Source organism: Phocoena phocoena, chromosome 9 (assembly GCF_963924675.1).
Source record: "Phocoena phocoena chromosome 9, mPhoPho1.1, whole genome shotgun sequence".
Taxonomy (NCBI): domain Eukaryota; kingdom Metazoa; phylum Chordata; class Mammalia; order Artiodactyla; family Phocoenidae; genus Phocoena; species Phocoena phocoena.
Window position 1 is genome coordinate 23,435,225 of NC_089227.1, and position 17,369 is coordinate 23,452,593.

Genomic DNA, 17,369 nt, shown 5'->3' on the forward strand with positions numbered 1-17,369 from the left:
TGGGGCGAGAGAACAGGATCAGTTCTAACACAGAGACTATAACTTATTTTGTGGAAAAATCTTCAGAATAGAAAAGTGACAATAATCTTCCAGTGCACAGCATTTTAGACTAAGACTTTTTTGATACATAATTGATCATCTGTAGCTGAATAGTGATCATCTATTCTTTCTTATTATTCAACAATATTATTCATTTAGACCCTGTTAGATGGCATGAGAGGTGCCAGCATCTATTTTAATTGTTTACTATTTATCTCTAAGTTCATAATGGCTAATCCTGAGGAAATAAGTGTTTTGAGTCATCAAAAATTGGCTTTTATATAGAGGCTAAGAGAATAAAATAAATATTTATCTCAAGAAAGATAAGTTTTAACTGGGGAAAGCATATTGTAAAAACTACAGAGACCTGTGAAACTCTATAATTGAATTCTAAAGCATATACTGTAGAAAATAAATATTATTTAGAAAGAGAACTTTCTCAGAGTATTCAATAACTTCAGGAAGAAGGTGAGATTTGAATTGGATTTTGAAGTACAAAATTTTGAAAGTCCAAAGAAGGCTCCAATAAAAGTGTCAAAGGACTGTTTAATACTATGGGAAAAGTTGTGGAAATGCAAGTAAATGTGACGAGGGAAGGAGGAATATTAAAAAATGTGCCAAAAATATAGGATTAACAGGAGAGACAATTAGAAAAATAATAACATGGGGTAAGATTTAGGAAGCTTTGAACATCAGTTAGAAGACTAATTAATGAAATGATAGGCAATAGTAGATGGTTTATGTTTTCTGGTAGGTGTTAGATATAACAAAATCTGCATTCAGAGATTGATATCAAATATACTATATACTAATATGCTATATACCATACATACTAATATACCATACTATATACTAATAAAGCATTTATTTAGTCCTACTAAGAGCTGCATATATACTAATTCATTTAATCTTCAGAAATATCTATGAGAAGGTACTATTATTTTACCCATTTTACAGTCACAAGACCCTAAATCAACTTGCCAACTCACCTAGCCAAAAGGAGGACGAGTTAGTTTCCATACCTAGGCAATCTGAAGGGAGAGACTAAATGGTTTACACAGTTTTGTACTCTATCATTCTACAATAGAATGTACTGGAAAGTGAGGAGACCAAAAACAGGAAGCGCTACGTAGGACATGACCACTTTCAAGGAGAATTTAAGACTCCCTTTAGAAAGATCTTTGCACAGTCTGCACGTAACAAAAGGCGCTCTGGTTTAGTGTGGTGGAGTACATAGAACTGATGGGTGATGGGATGCAATGGGATAGAGGGACTAAACAGGGAGAGAGAGGAGTAGAAAGAACAAACTGCAAGACGTCCAGTTGTTATTGATAGAAATGTATACCTTAGAAGAATAAAAAACAGACATTTTATAAGCGATTTGATATGAACATCAGTGTATATTTCAGAGGTCAGAGCTCAAGAGATTTGATCATTATTATAGAGAATACAGATAAAACTAAACAGTAGATTTGCTTAAGGAGAATTTGAATATAGAGACAAAAGGGCAGAGAAATTACTATAGGATATGTGCATTCAGAGGTAGGTAGGAAGAGAAAAACAGAAAAGGGTAAAATTATTTTATATGAAGCAATGAAAGCAATAGAGTGCATTTTTTGGGAAGTTAATAGGAAGCCAATTTTCAGGGAAAGAATAAAATGATCTCAGGCAGATGAAAATTAAGGAAATAATGGTTAGAACATGGTCAGTAATGACTTTGAAAGTATAATTTCACTAGGGCAGGGTAACAAAGCAGGGATAAAATAAATAAATAGAGTGTTTTCCCTTCTTGTTTTTGAAATGAGGGTTATCTGCAATCTTTGGTTTACATTGTAACCCAGCTCAATATCCACAGACTAAGACATCATCAGAATCCCTTCAATGGTTAGGGGCTGTGTGGTACATTTAAGACTAAGCCTGAGTTTGCTCTCAGATGTTCATATATCCATGATGATCTTGCCCATTTGAATCATGTAAAGATGCTGGGATTTTTTCTTTATTTAAATAAAACTGTTTCTTTTTTATTTAGTTTAAAAAAATATTATTATTATTAATTTTTTTTTTTTTTTGCGGTACACGGGCCTCTCACGGCTGTGGCCTCTCCCGTTGCGGAGCACAGGCTCCGGACCCGCAGGCTCAGCGGCCATGGCTCACGGGCCCAGTCGCTCCGTGGCATGTGGGATCTTCCCAGACCAGGGCACGAACCCGTGTCCCCCGCATCGGCAGGCGGACTCTCAACCACTGCGCCACCAGGGAAGCCCTAAAAAATTATTTTTTAAATGAGATTGGCATATATATCTGTTCGGCATGCAATATAAGTCAAATCTTTGAATTATGTGTAATCCCAGAGAGCCAAGTATCTTACCACTGACTCAGAGCACTTAGGTTAATTCTGTTATTTTACAAATATACATAAGTTTTACTACTGGTCAGTTTTGTCTACAATTGAAACTCATTGCAGATTACTTGCTTTATTTAACGGACTAGTAGCAAATTGGCAAAGTTATTACCTGTATACAAGCACCATAAAAAAAAAGAAGTGCTTAATTTAAAAAGATCAGAAAATCATATCATGTTGTTATCTAATTTTTAAATATAGAATTGGGACTCTGTGATACCTTCCAGTTCTAAAAGATGGCACCGGACACCAGCCTTTGAAATGGCCTAAACTAGTCCATACATTTTACTTCATGTGTATATGTGTGTGTGTGTGTATGTATATATATGTGTATTTCTTGTTATTTCCAAGGGATATTTTTTAGGGACTTTGTGCTTTTTATGCATTATAACTGGAAACTTTTTTACCAGTATTTTAGACTTTGATTCCTAGTAGATTTGTGTGGGCCCAGCGGGTTTATGCGCTCTTGCTAGACACACTAAAAGTCAATGGCATGAGCTGCCATGAATGTGGAGAGTAGAAACTACCAAAGGACTTCAGAAAAAGGTCAAAGTTCTGCCACCATTTACAAAGATTAACTTATCACTTGACTCTGTTAATGTCACTTGATACATGTTTGGTGAATATTATATAACATAGGCAATTTAAAATAATTTTAATTTAATTTCCCTATGATATTAACTGTAGAACACCAAGAAGGAAACTAAAGATACCTTTATTTCCAATTAAAAACTAATGTTCAATTATACCATTATTCAATTATACCATCATTTCCTTCCCCCATTCTTGAAAAGAATGATCCTTCAGTAGCCAAAAAAGTGCTTCCAGATAAAATAAATTGAAATAACAATTATTTATGTTCATTAAAACGACTAGAATTTCAAATCAACAGTACATATTTAATAGTAAAATTAATTTATATTTATATTAATTTCATAATATATGCTTAGAGCATTTCCAGATATGATAAAATAGTTTTTACATTATTATAGTATCTAAAAAGCTAAAAAAATGTGCCAGAAGTATAGGTTGTTAAAGATGGTAGCATTTGTTTTAAATTTAATGATAATATATGAGAACATGAAATAACCTAAAACAAATTATAAATTTAAATAGCAGAATAACATGTTTTAAACACATATATTTGCATATTAGCTCCAATAATAAAATCACTTTAAAATGTTTTAAGAAAAAGCAGATCAGCATGTGTAATTTTCTTCCTCTAGCCCAATTTAATATCAACATAGTTTACTTTTCATGCCAAATACAAAATCTCCCATTTTAGGTTCTTACATAACTTACATAATTGACAGCTGATTTCTGAGTTTCAGAAACACATTAAATCTGATCCATTTCACCAAATGTTATTCTGTGGTTTAATTGTTGGCTTGATAACCTGAGACTAAAACCACTTTTTGACTCTCAACACAACTGGTACTAATATTCTAATTCATTCTCTCTCTCAGCACACACACACACACATATGCATCATGTACACACATAGGAGAATATTTTTTGAACATGGGAAGACTGCTTGTAACTGGTCCTAAACAGAACAAATTGTAATAGTGAGTGGAGAGGACAAAGACTCTTTTCAGTATGTTTCTGCTTTTTAGGGAAGTTTTGATTTCACTGGATGGAGAATAAATAGAAAAGTGATTAAATAGAAAAAGTAGTGTCACAGGATTTTACATGAGTTCTTGCCAGATGACTGGTTTAGACAGGAATCCTATGAACGAAGTAGTTAAAGCAATCTGGAAAGTAAGTGAGATGAGAGTTCTCCCTCTAAGGGGTGGAGAATATTTGTATAATAATAATAGTCAATGTTTACTGAATGTGCTAACACTGTTCTGATGCTCACATTTATTCATTCTTACAATAACCTATGAGGATAAATATTTAATTACACCATATTCCACTTATTTTGACTTTCAAAAATACTAATTTCATATAGTTCAATCTAATGTTATTATTAGTATCCCTATTTTACAGATAAGGAAACTGAGGTACAAAGAAATTAAATAACCTGCCCAGGTTTAACTGGTTAGCATGTGACCAAGCTGGGAATCAAACTCATAGCATCTATTTCATTGTTAACCACTTCACTCTAGGCTTTGAGTGAAGAAGCCAATATACTTGGTCAGGCTGGGAGTAGGCTAAGGAAATCTACTCATAGATTAAAATCTCTTGGACTTCCCCAGTGGTCCAGTGGTTAGGACTCTGTGCGCTTCCACTGCAGGGGGTGCAGGTTTGATTCCTGGTCAGGGAACTGGGATCTGCGTGCCACGTGACGTGGCCAAAGAAAAAAAAAGATCTGCTATATACGATTCCGTCTCTTGGTACTCTGTAAAAGCCCTGAGAAATGGGACAATATATTTTCTACGTATGTATTCTATATACTTCAGGCATAGGCAGATATCAAGGGCATTTTAATAGTTGCACTAAAGTTGATGAGTACTATTTTCCCGTAACAGCAATAATCAAGTGACCAGGTGACTAGATAGAGGGCATTACAGATGCATATATCTACCTTCAAATTAATGTAGCAAAATAGAAGTTTCAAGGTACGTGGCTTTAAACCCAGCTGGAGACCCTGTCATGTGGCAGTCATCAGGCTGGTATCCACTCATTACTAGGACTGGATAGTCTGAACACTTAAAGTCAGGGACAGATACTGATGTACATATTAGCCAAGTGAGAGGATGTTAAATTATATTACTTTTTCCGTACACATAATTATCACCTTTGTACTTCAAATTTAGTAAAAGATCTGCAAAATGGGGTAGAGAGTCCAAAGTCAACTTAAAATCAAGGCCTCCTAAATTCACAAAGAACATAAAAACTTTTGCTCCTTTTACAGGAACTTATGATATATTTAACCTTGGTAGTCAGAGGCCTCTACAATTTTTTAGTACGTTTGATAATGTTAGGATCAGAAGAAATTCATTCCTATTGTGACTGCTTCAATGTTTTTCTCTGTGTCTCTGAACAAACCATGGTGTTACGGAAACCACACAAGATTGGAGTGAAACGCCAGATTCTCCATTATCTACTACTAAATTGTCATACAACATTGGATCAGACATCTGCTTCTCTAGGACCCACTTCTATTTCTAAAAACTGGATGGGGTTAGATGACCCTAATTCTAAAGCTAGTAATTCAATGCATTCATTTCAACTCTTTGTGTTTCAATTTCCCCATTAAAAAAAATTTCTAGGTCAACAAATAAGACAAAGTAATTCATGGCGTTAGAAGAAAGGCATGATACAGTTACAATGTCTTTTGATATGAAATGCACAAGCATCAGAGTTAGGGAGTTTTCTGTCCTGCCAAGTACATTACTGAGTTCCTTTCATTAAGAACTGAAATAAAATATGTGCCTTGAGAGGTACATGATAAACAATTGATACTATATGTATTAGTCCTTAACATTCTACAGGGTGAGAGTAATTATGTGTATGTGTGTATGTTCGTGTGTGTTTTCCCCTCATAAAGTCTCTTGAAATGGGTAAATTAACATAGCTTTCAGCTTCCATATAGATTTCAGCTTCAAAAGCCCCATCATTTAGGGTAAACACCTTTACATTTAAAAGAATAGCATTAATACTTTATCTGTACACAATTTTGTCTTAATTTTGAGCTTGCTATGGAAATAGACTTTTTAGGAGCAAATAAAAAGATTTTCAAGGACAATTGCTTCTAAAAAGTAAGAAGATCTAACATCGCTTTAGCAGCTCCAATTGCATTGCAACAGCAATGATTGCAACATCACAGGGTTTTGTAAAGGCATTTTAGCTGATGTCCTGTTCTTCTCTAAGGAATTCCGTTATTCTCTCCACTAAGTAATAAGTAAAGTTTCCTGAAGATATGAAACTTAACTTGACTTCTACCAACTAAGTGCAGAGGTGACAGGAACAAAAAATAGTAAAAACACGGTGTAAAAGAGGACCAGCCTAAGGGTCAGAGACTAGGATCCTCGTCATGATTCTTCTTCTAGGTATTTGCCTCAGTTACCCTTGAGCCAGACACCTGGTTTCTCAGAGCCTCAGCACGCTCTCCTAGAAAATGTGCTAATGTCCAATGTCCTTTCCTGATCCATCATTCTATGAATTGATGCTTCCAGGTGACAGAAACAAAGAAGTCAGATTGTCCCTGTATTCCTAGGTCTTATTAGGCTCATTATGTGTGAAATACTTTCCTTCCTCTTCCTCTGGTAGCAAGGTAAGTTGGAGCTTTACACCTGGGCATTCCTCCCAAGGTGCTTACTTGGAAACACTGCCTGCTACAAAGTCACCTTTGTCTGTGTTAGCTACTAGAGCTTCATAGGCTTCCTGCCCAGAGAGTGAAAGCCTTGGAAGGAATCCAGGAGAGCATCTATGATAATTCCCTCATTTTACGGATACTGAAATTGACCCAAGGGCTTTGGTGACTTTCTACTCAGTCCCAACTCCTGAAGCACAAGAGAGATTTCTAATGTAGGGTTTTCTGATTCTGTCATTGGTATTTTTCCTATCTGTCTATTTTTATTACAAGGATCATCAAAGATTTTTAATGGATTTCACAAAAGGATAACACGAAAACTTCCTTATTTCATCCTTTTTTTAAAAAAAGTATTAACCTAATAATAATGAATTAAACTTGTAATTTTTGGAAACATGTACTAGTAGGTTTCTGCAAATGTACTGAGAGTTGGGAAAGCCTCATTTAGCAGGGTTTTGAAGGGGAGAAGTCAAATTTGTGTTTTTCTTAATTTAAAAGATATTAAGTGATTTTCCCCTGAAGTATCCAACTTTTGAAGAAAGTGAAAAAGCTTCCAATACCACTAGAATTTTCTCTCAGTTTTTCTGTTTTGCCTCTTCAATCCATCTCACTGAGGGCAGAAGAGAAGTTCATATTCAACCTGGTAATAAATTTTTGGAAAAGCTTTAAATTAGCTTAATAAATTGTGTTATAAGCTGTTGCAATGTTGCCATAAGGTTACTCTAAAGCTTGCTAATGGTTGGCCTTACAATCGACAGACATGGTCCGCAATATTAGACACTGATTCTCTTTGTAAAAGGTTGATGAAAAGAGATTGCTATCAAATGTGTTGAAAACATTTCTGTCGCAACCTGTGGCAGGTTGCAGAGGTTCTCACAAACAAGATACTTGAGTTTGGTTCTTTCACTAACTCATTAATGGTTTTAAACTCCCACAAGTGCCCATATTTACTACAAAGAAATAACCCAAACTTGTTTTCTTTTTCATAGGAAACTGTCCTTGAAGAAGGTACACTTGCTTTTAAAAATTGGGTTAAAACAGGCACAGAAGTTTACAGACAGTTTTGGATCTTTGATGTGCAGAATCCAGAGGATGTGGCAGTTAACAGCAGCAAAATTAAAGTTAAGCAAAGAGGTCCTTACACGTACAGGTGAGCGAGTCCCCATAAAAAGTGGCATTCTTTCCTTGACCATACGTGTTTCTGAAAAAGCTTCCACTTGACAACTGCCATTGTATTGAAATGTACTTATTATTTTCTTGCCATTAACATACGTTGAAATATTCTGTTTCTGCCTATACAAAAGCCTAATCTAAGGATTTAATGATGATAAGAAACATATATTTTATTATGAATTTACCGGCACCAATTAACTGCCCTACATTTAGGAAGTTACAGGAGTTTTACACTTGTGGCATATATTTTCAACAAGTCTAAAGTATGCATGCTAAATAGAAAACCATCTATCACAATTTTAAAACCAGAGCACTTTGAAAGCCTAAAATTGAAAGTGTAGGTTATATGAGTGGTTCTCCAAGGGTGGCTCCTGAACCAGCCACATCAGCATCTCCTGGGAACTAAGTAGAAATGCAAATTCTCTTGGACCAAATGAATCAGAGACACTTGGTTTAGACCCCAGTAATGAGTTTTACAAGTACTCTGGGGGACTGCAATACACACTCAATTCTGAGAACCGCAGCATTAAACTGTTTCTACCTAACTACAATACCTGCTAAGGACTTCTATTCCAACTAATTTCCAGGTCATGTGGGTGTTTGTATTTATTCAGTAGTTTCATTCTTATGTTTTCTTCAGTACTGAGACTGAATAAGCTACACCTTTATCTACATGCCTTAACATACTTGTGAATAGAATCATAGCCTATTGGAAGTAGGGGGAAATAATTAGCCAGGACTTTTCATTTTGTAAATTTAAAAACAAAGTGATACCAGGGTAAGTGAAATGATTTGTCCATGTTCACACAAACCTAGGAACAGGTAACTCTTAGATATTTGTGTACATTTTCTCCTATGTAAATTATAGACTATGTGTATTTTCTAACAGAGTAGGAAAAGGGGAGATTGAGGTGCTAAAAACACTAACCGTATCCATGTATTAGGAATATATTTATGGTGCCCATATGTGAACATAGCTAGTCCTGCTGTATCATTTGTTATACACACGAGTGGTTTTTCCTCAAGAATAATACAACTACTCATATGCCATGATCAAGTATTATTACAAAATTTCATATTTGTAATGATTTCTTCTAATTCATAGTTTTACTTTCTTATCTGTTTCAGATGGTCTATGATTATATAATTTCTTTCCTTTCCGTGCATTAATATATTTCTAGATTGACAACTCACACGCAAATATAATGAAATAACAGTAGTTGGGAGGGTGAGGCCTGCTGCCATAGCACATGATACGTAAGCTGCCAAGAGCCTTGGTGCCTATTCTGTCCTAATAATTATCCCCACGTCTCCTGTCTCCAGGCACAGGTCTGTGACTATTCACAGCTCTGTCAAAGAAGACATGGTTTTCATTGTTACCAAAAAAAAAAAAAAAAACCCAGAAAACAAAACAAAACAACACCTCACCTTGGAAAATATTTTTATTTTTTCATGGTCTTATAGTTCTTATGTTGTTATGAAAAGCCTATATGAATACCTTCGCCCAAAAACTGTTGTTAGCTGTGATGTGTACCTATGAAAATGTAGAATTCACATATGACCTAGTAAGAATCTAAGCATAACTGATTAAAAATCATACCCTGAGAGAACCGAATACATGTGATAAAAGAGAATACTTAGAATTTGGGAACTCATCACAGTTTTTAATTTTTTGTTTGTTTGGAGGGGTTATGTTTTTACTTTTAAAGATATTAATTGGGGTGTGGAAAACATAAACATAATATTGAATCCTGCCCTAGTCCTGCTTTGATAGTTGACAGTTAATACATATTTTATTCTTAGAGGCTTAAACCTTGCTCTTGAAGGGATGAAAGGGGGTGGGTTAGATATAATTGATTTACCTGGAGAAGAGAAGTTGGATTTGCAGCTAAAGTACATAAACAATAAACTCCTATTTATATAACAATGTTAAACGAATTTATGATTAACTACAAGTCATCTTGTCTCATGATGTCAACAAAACGGTCCTTAGTGTCTGCTTGGATGCCTTAAATGATGGGAAAATGATGTTTACCTTTCCGAAAAAGTTAATAGTTTGAGAGTCTTCCACGTGTTGAGGTGATCCTGCCTCTCCATCAGTTACACCCTGAACTCAGTTGAAATTCTAAGTGGAGGAGGATGTCTCTCCTCAAACCACAGGCTTATTTGGCTTTTGGCTGCTAAAGTGAGCTTGATGAAACTTTGACAAGATGTGACATGGGTCAAAGCATAAAATTGCCTGGATAGAGATCTGAATTATATATGTTCCAACCTACACCATCTCTGTGAAGACCTGGTAACTCCTTCAGAATATTCTCAGATCCAATCTTTTTTTTTTTTTTTTCATTACTTTGTTTTGGCAGGAGTACATAGCAAAATCGGAGGCAAATTCCTCCCTTTGGCCTTATTAACCAACACTTTCTGAAACCTGTATACATTCTAATTTTTAAACAAAAACTTTAGTGATTCATGTTCTCTTTTTAAAAGTACGTTCTAAACACAGGCCTCGGTTTAAAGGATTTTTCTGTTAGTCAGTGCCATCTACTGGTACAATGTAAGTACAACTAAGTAAACTAGAATTTGGGTCACAATTATTTTTCTATTTCAATTATTTTATGTATATATATATATATACATATATATAATCCTGAAAATTAAAGTATTTTAATTTTAAAAGTTAATATGTAATCTAATTTTAATATACACTTATCTAATAGAAAAGAGTAATTGACTAGTAATAGACTCTCCAGGGAGATGTTCCAGATTTTTATATTCTTTGCATGTCTACAGTACTCCAAGAAGAATAAATAATAAAGCTTGATGAAATTACATTAGCAATAAAATCTATTTCAATTTTTTGTGAATTCTCTTTTTAAAGAATATGAACAATAAATTTATTCATTCAAAAATATTTACGGAGAACTTACCATGCACCAGACACTGCTTGGGGATACAAAACACACATACTACCTATGTTACAGCAATTTACATTTTTATTATACCTGATTGAAATCAGGTCAGGTGTTTTTGGTTTGTTTTATTTTTTCCATTTCAGTCCCATGCTTTTTCAGTCTTTACCTTAGTTAGATAACAACAGATAACTATTAGAACCTCACATAATAGACATTCAGATATATGATAGAGCAATGAATAATGTCTACCTTATTGCATCTCAGTAAATATCTTATACTTGCAAAAGATTTTTTTTCCATATATAACCCTTCACCACATTCCTAAAAAGTAGTTGGTACTTTGCCTAGAGATTTTAGAGCCAGGAGCTTAGAACTCATAAGTATACAATATATGGGGCAGAGATGGAGGGGAGTGGTCTCTAAAGTGGAAATTATATTCCATTAGTTATTTTAATTCTGATTAAAATACCAGAAATTATGAAAAAGCCAGTACTGGAAAGGCTGTGCACTTTGAACATTCTTTCTAATATACGGAAATGTGCTTTTACTGTTCCTCTCCTTCAGCCTCTCTGCTGTCTCCTCCCGACCCTCAGGATAAAAAGCTAAATATCTGAGTACAGGACACAACCCTTTTATGTTTGAGATCTTGTTTATTTTAGTGGCTTTATTTCCACCACTCTCCTTACTCTAACTCTGTAAACCAACCATAGTGAAAAGTTTGCGTATCTAAAATTACACCATGTTCTTATTCCTTAATCTTCTACCTGCTATTTTCTACCCTATTTTACCTAACTAAACTTCTCCTTGTCATTCAGACCACTTGTGTGGAATTGTGTCTTGTCCATTATCCCCCCATAACCATCCCAAGCCTGGGTTTGTACCTGTTCTGTGTTTTCCCACAGACTCTGTGTAAACTCCTATAATAACACGTACTCCTTCTCCCCTGCTCTGCACCTCTAAGACACCTCCCCACCCACCCCTCCCCGCCTTCTCTGATTTGCTAGAAACTCAGCATTTGCTTATATATCATTTTAACCCACTTGTTTAGCCTAATTTCTGACATTGTGCACTCAAAAATTATTTGTTGTATGAATGAACGGCATTTGAGACTTAATGTTCACTTGCAACAATTACTTTAAATTTTATTTACTTTTTTTTTTCAGAGTTCGTTATCTAGCCAAGGAAAATATAACCCATGACTCTGAGACCCACACGGTCTCTTTCCTACAGCCCAATGGTGCCATCTTTGAACCCTCACTATCAGTTGGAACCGAGAATGACACTTTCACTGTTCTCAATCTGGCTGTAGCAGTGAGTAGACAAACAGCGAAATTACTGGTTTTGAAATACTCTAGAATCCTCTGTAATTAATCTCATGATTAGAACTACTATTAGATATCATTTATTTTGTTATTTTTATGAAAATGTGTTCTTACGGCATTATTTTGAATTACACTCATTTGGAAAGATAACAAGATTATAGAATAATCAACTGAATTAGAAAACTATTTGAAGTGTATTATTTAGGACTTCCCTGGTGGCGCAGTAGTTAATAATCCACCTGCTAATGCAGGGGACACGGGTTCGAGTCCTGGTCAGAGAAGATCCCACATGCTACAGAGCAACTAAGCCCGTACGCCACAACTACTGAGCCCGTGAGCCACAACTACTGAAGCCCATGCGCCTAGAGCCCGTACTCCACAACAAGAGAAGCCACCACAATGAGAAGCCCGCGCACAGCAAAGAAGACTAGCCCCCGCTCTCCGCAACTAGAGAAAGCCCATGTGCGGCAAAAAAGACCAAACACAGCCAAAAATAAATAAATAAATAAATTTTTATTTTTTAAAAAGTAGGATTTAACTTTGACAGTCTTCTTCCTGTGGCTCACACTGAGGCAGAGAAATGTAATCATTCAGAGATGAAGAAAAAATACACTTTTAGTCTTGGCAAGATTTGGCAGTCATTTTAAAGATACAGTTGAAAACTTTTATCAAGCTTAATTCTAGTATTTTCCATTTATTTGTTTAAAATCTGATACTACAATTGCTGTCTTAAACGGTGATTTTTTTTTGCAGGCTGCACCCCACCTCTACCCAAACGTATTTATTCAAGGAGTACTCAATTCACTTATCAAAAAGTCAAAATCTTCTATGTTTCAAAAGAGAACTTTGAAAGAACTATTGTGGGGCTATAAGGATCCATTCTTGAGTTTGGTTCCATACCCTATTACCACTACAGTTGGTGTGTTTTATCCTGTGAGTACGAAGTATGAATGTTGATACTGTTAGACTTTAGTTGGATAAATATAATGGCACTGACAATTCATAATTTTATCATTTAGTGTGTTAACCCTATTTCTGATATGGGAATACATGTTCTAAGTTTTTAAAAGTCTCTACCTACATGGATTTAGTTTTCCTAGTTGGGAGAATTTACTTATCTGAATTTAGCACATTTAATCAAGTTTCCACTCTTAGATAAATATACAGTTGTCACAAATAAGGTTATAAGCTGGTAAGACTTTGAACACTGTTTTTGGTTTTGATTTCCTGTCTGATAAAATCAAGTTTAGGGGCTTCCCTGGTGGCGCAGTAGGTTGAGAGTCCGCCTGCTGATGCAGGGGACACAGGTTCGTGCCCCGGTCCGGGAAGATCCCACATGCCGCGGAGCGGCTAGGCCCGTGAGCCATGGCCACTGAGCCTGCGCGTCCGGAGCCTGTGCTCCACAACGGGAGAGGCCACAACAGTGAGGCTCGTGTACCGAAAAAAAAAAAAAAAATCAAGTTTAATACCATATTTTTATTTTTGTTAATTGTATTCATCATATCATTCTTCCTTCTCTAGACCTGTTACAAATTTATTTCAATGTAAATTTAAAAGTCACCAGAAATTGCACAGCAGATTGATAAGTCAGCAATGTCATATTTTCACAGAATTAGTTGATAAGAACTTCTAGGAATCTACAAATGTCATGAAATGGCAGTTTGGAGATAAAGAAAAACGTGAACTTGGTTATGTACTTAGTTATAGCATAATGTTTTGAATTATAAATAGGACAAGGTGACTATTGCATTGAAAATATGACGGTGATTTCATTTGGCACTATATGACGTACTAGTTATATTCTCCAGTTCATGGTTGTTATTTTACTTTAGATGGTTTTTAGGGTTGCAAGTTCATAGATCAATCAAGTATGAATATAGAAAGCCTTAAGGGATAATAAATTCAGTTACTATTATTTAACACAAATATTCTTAATTCTTTCCTTGGCTAATTCTGCTTTAAATTTTGTAAGCACTTATTATCTTATTAAAGATCATAATATTGAGAATACTTCTAGAAATCTGTCATTGTTCTCATAGGTTTTGTTCATTATCCCCTCACCTCAATAAAATAGGAGTAGTGATTAAGATGGCCTTTCTGGCTTAATTATGAAAAGTGTGCTAGAGTTGGATGTCAGCTTTGCTATTTGTGTCCTTCTGTCTGAGGATCTAGCACTTATTTCTAGGCACCTTTTATATTATATCTTTTTAAAATGTTAAAGACCAAAAATTTAAAAACTTTATTGCATATATATATTTCAAATCATATTAAAAAATTATGAACAACCACTGAGAAATGTGTAAGTTAATTACATATTTTATAACTTAGAAAATGTGGCTTGTTGTAGAAGTAATTTTTTCTTGTACGTATCTTTTCAGTACAACAATACTGCAGATGGAGTTTATAAAGTTTTCAGCGGAAAGGACAACATAAGCAAAGTTGCCATAATCGACACATATAAAGGCAAAAAGTAAGTATTCACACAAAGTGTGTGTGTGTGTCACTAGGATACTCTAAGGCAGGCAAGAAACTTATTTAACAACTGGTAATACACAGACACCAACCTATGGAACAGACCTGCCTGTATCTCAGCCCTAGAAACTCCTGTTCTGCCAGGCGTTAACCCTTTAGTTGTGACGACTGGTCACACTAGTGCATAGGTGCTGAGTGTCAGACCCACTGAGGGTTGACCTTTTTACATAGGTTCTCTTACCTAAAGAAATCTAAAGGGACTACTTCCATCTCTGCTGCATAACCAGCGTTATCGTGCACTCATACAATTACATAACCGCAAATGAAAAGGAAGAAAATCAATACATTAACTCATCTAGTAACTAGGAAAATATATCTTTCTGCTTTTTTAATTTTAACCGAGCATGTCAAATAAAAATTGTTCATTCCAAGGACATGACTAAATGTGCCTATAAAGGTGGAAGCTTAATGAATCCATGCCAACACTTTCATGACTTTCCCCTTCAAAATTTTCTTGAAATATTTTCTACATTGGTAACTTAGCTTTTAAAAACTTTATCAATGCAATAAGGGAAGTAGTACTTCAAGTGCTAAAACTGACATATTAAACTTGAAAATAAGGAGCATGCCTCCTGTGAAGCAGTAGTAGAATGAGATATGTTCATATAGCCATGATTTCCTACTTTCCCCTAATTTATTCATCATATGTCTAAAATAGGACGAACCCCAATAAATATTCAAGGGAAAAGCCTTTTCTCCTCAAAGTTAAAATGACTTTTAAGTCAGTGATTTTCTGACAAAGAATAGTCAAAATCAAAAGAGATGAAATATTTTTATTAAGTAAACATTACCTCACACTGCGTTCCTATCTAAAAGTTGCTTAAAACAGTTAAACACTCGTGCAGTCCTTTTTCTTCTACAGAGTTCATAGTCACGTATTTTTGTTGAAAATTCTAATGGAGGAAAATGAACACATCGAAATGCTCACTTCAGGGGAATCACATCTCTGTATTGAGGAAAATGAGCATTTCCTCTATTTCAATATTATAGTTTTTGAGGAGTGTTACTAAGTGCTCCAAATTGGAGTAAGAATTTCACATGAGTTTAAGATTATGACAAGGTTAATTTAACTGACCATGGCAAGACTGAGCATGATTAAGTTTGCTCTGTTTAAAAAAGCAGGAGCAGTGGAGGTGATGGTGGTTGGATGAATTGGGAGATTGGGATTGACATATATACACTAATATGTATAAAACAGATAACTAGTAAGAATCTGCTGTATAAAAATAAATTAATTAAATTAAAAGCAACAACAAAGAATCAACAGCTTGCCTTGACATCTTATTGGATGGTATGTTGGGAGTGTGAAAAACCCATTTTCCATCACCAAAAAGTGGGGCTGAGTGTGCAGAGAGACTATCACTACTATTGTTTTTATTGTTTCCAGATATATATGTTGATACATATATCTTATGTAGATACCAGAGTACAAATTAACAAACTCCATCCTACTTTAATGCCCACTCGCGTAAGAGGTAAAAGAGAGGAAAAGTTTAAATTGATTACATGTTTCTAATCTCTGCTGATCAAACATCTGCTTCTTTCTGTCCTCCTCCACACTTCCCTCTTCCCTCATACTGAGTTTATACCAGTTATCTGGTTAATATTTTCCTCCTATTCAGCTGAACACACAAAACAAAAAAAACTTTCCCCTAAGTAGAGAGCTAAATTTCTGATAAGTGCTTCTCAATTTCCTTTTTGCAGAACTCTGTTCCAAGTTGTTTCTAACTACCAACCTTTGGCAGCTTTTATTGTATAATCTGGCCACTTAATGGCATCAGGCACTTCACTTATCTCAACAAGATGCAAACTTCAAACAAAACATAGACCAAATGACTTAGAACACTTCTTAAACCTAGCATTTGACACATCTAGTCTAATCAATATTATCTTTGCAGGAGTACTGACTCATAATAGACAATGTAATGTGAAAACACGCTCTTGAAATGAGACTGATCATTTTCTTTTTTTTTTTTTTTTTATTCCTAAGGAATCTCTCCTATTGGCCAAGTTATTGTGACATGATTAATGGTACAGGTAAGGGCATTTGTTCTGTGGTAATAATCACAGTGAAACCAACTCCTTTCTCCCACAAATCCACCAGGGTACCTACAGTGTTCTGGAGGTTGAGGGTATGCGTTTACCTATCTTTGTATCCCTGCAACATAATTCAGAGTCTCTGTTCTTATGTAGGCTTAGTAAATGTCTGTCTAATGTGATGGGATTTCTGAAGATTAACCATTGAAGATGAGCCTTTACTGCATTCCTGGGGAAATGTTTGCTTCATAAAAGCTTTACTTAATTGAACGCCCTCCCTGGCCACAGAAGTCAGGGGTTAGAAAGTTTTAGAGTAGTCGTCACTGTCTGCATCTTTTGTAAGTACTGTGTACATAATGGTTTAAAACTGAAAGAATTAAAAAATCAAGATAAGTACCAAAAGTAAAACATGCATCCAAATTGAGGTTTCAATATGAGGTAGAATCAGTGAAGCTGTTAAGACAGAGCCACGGATTTTTGAATGAGGTGATCAGAAACGAGAGAGAAAACAGCAACAAAACAAGGTTATAAGTGTACTAACCATGAAAAATGTACGCAGAAATGAACATTCTGAATTAGAGTTGTGAAGAAAGAAAGTACTATGAATTTAGATTTAGTGTGTGGTAGATCCAGCTTATTATTCTCCTTAAAAAAAAGCAAAGTACACATATGCCTATCATTTTAAGAATTAAGAT

The 17,369-nt window shown here is 35.0% G+C and overlaps 1 protein-coding gene across 2 annotated transcripts in view; it reads left to right on the forward strand.

The window, feature by feature from the left end:
• The window catches only part of LOC136128251 (platelet glycoprotein 4), a 58,882-nt gene that overhangs the window by 30,647 nt on the left and 10,866 nt on the right, over positions 1-17,369 (forward strand). For both annotated transcript variants that reach the window (XM_065884035.1, XM_065884036.1), the window contains 5 exons: positions 7,688-7,848; positions 11,947-12,094; positions 12,859-13,038; positions 14,484-14,575; positions 16,628-16,674. In XM_065884035.1, the coding sequence (XP_065740107.1) occupies positions 7,688-7,848; positions 11,947-12,094; positions 12,859-13,038; positions 14,484-14,575; positions 16,628-16,674 (628 nt within the window). The remainder of the gene's footprint in view (positions 1-7,687; positions 7,849-11,946; positions 12,095-12,858; positions 13,039-14,483; positions 14,576-16,627; positions 16,675-17,369) is intronic.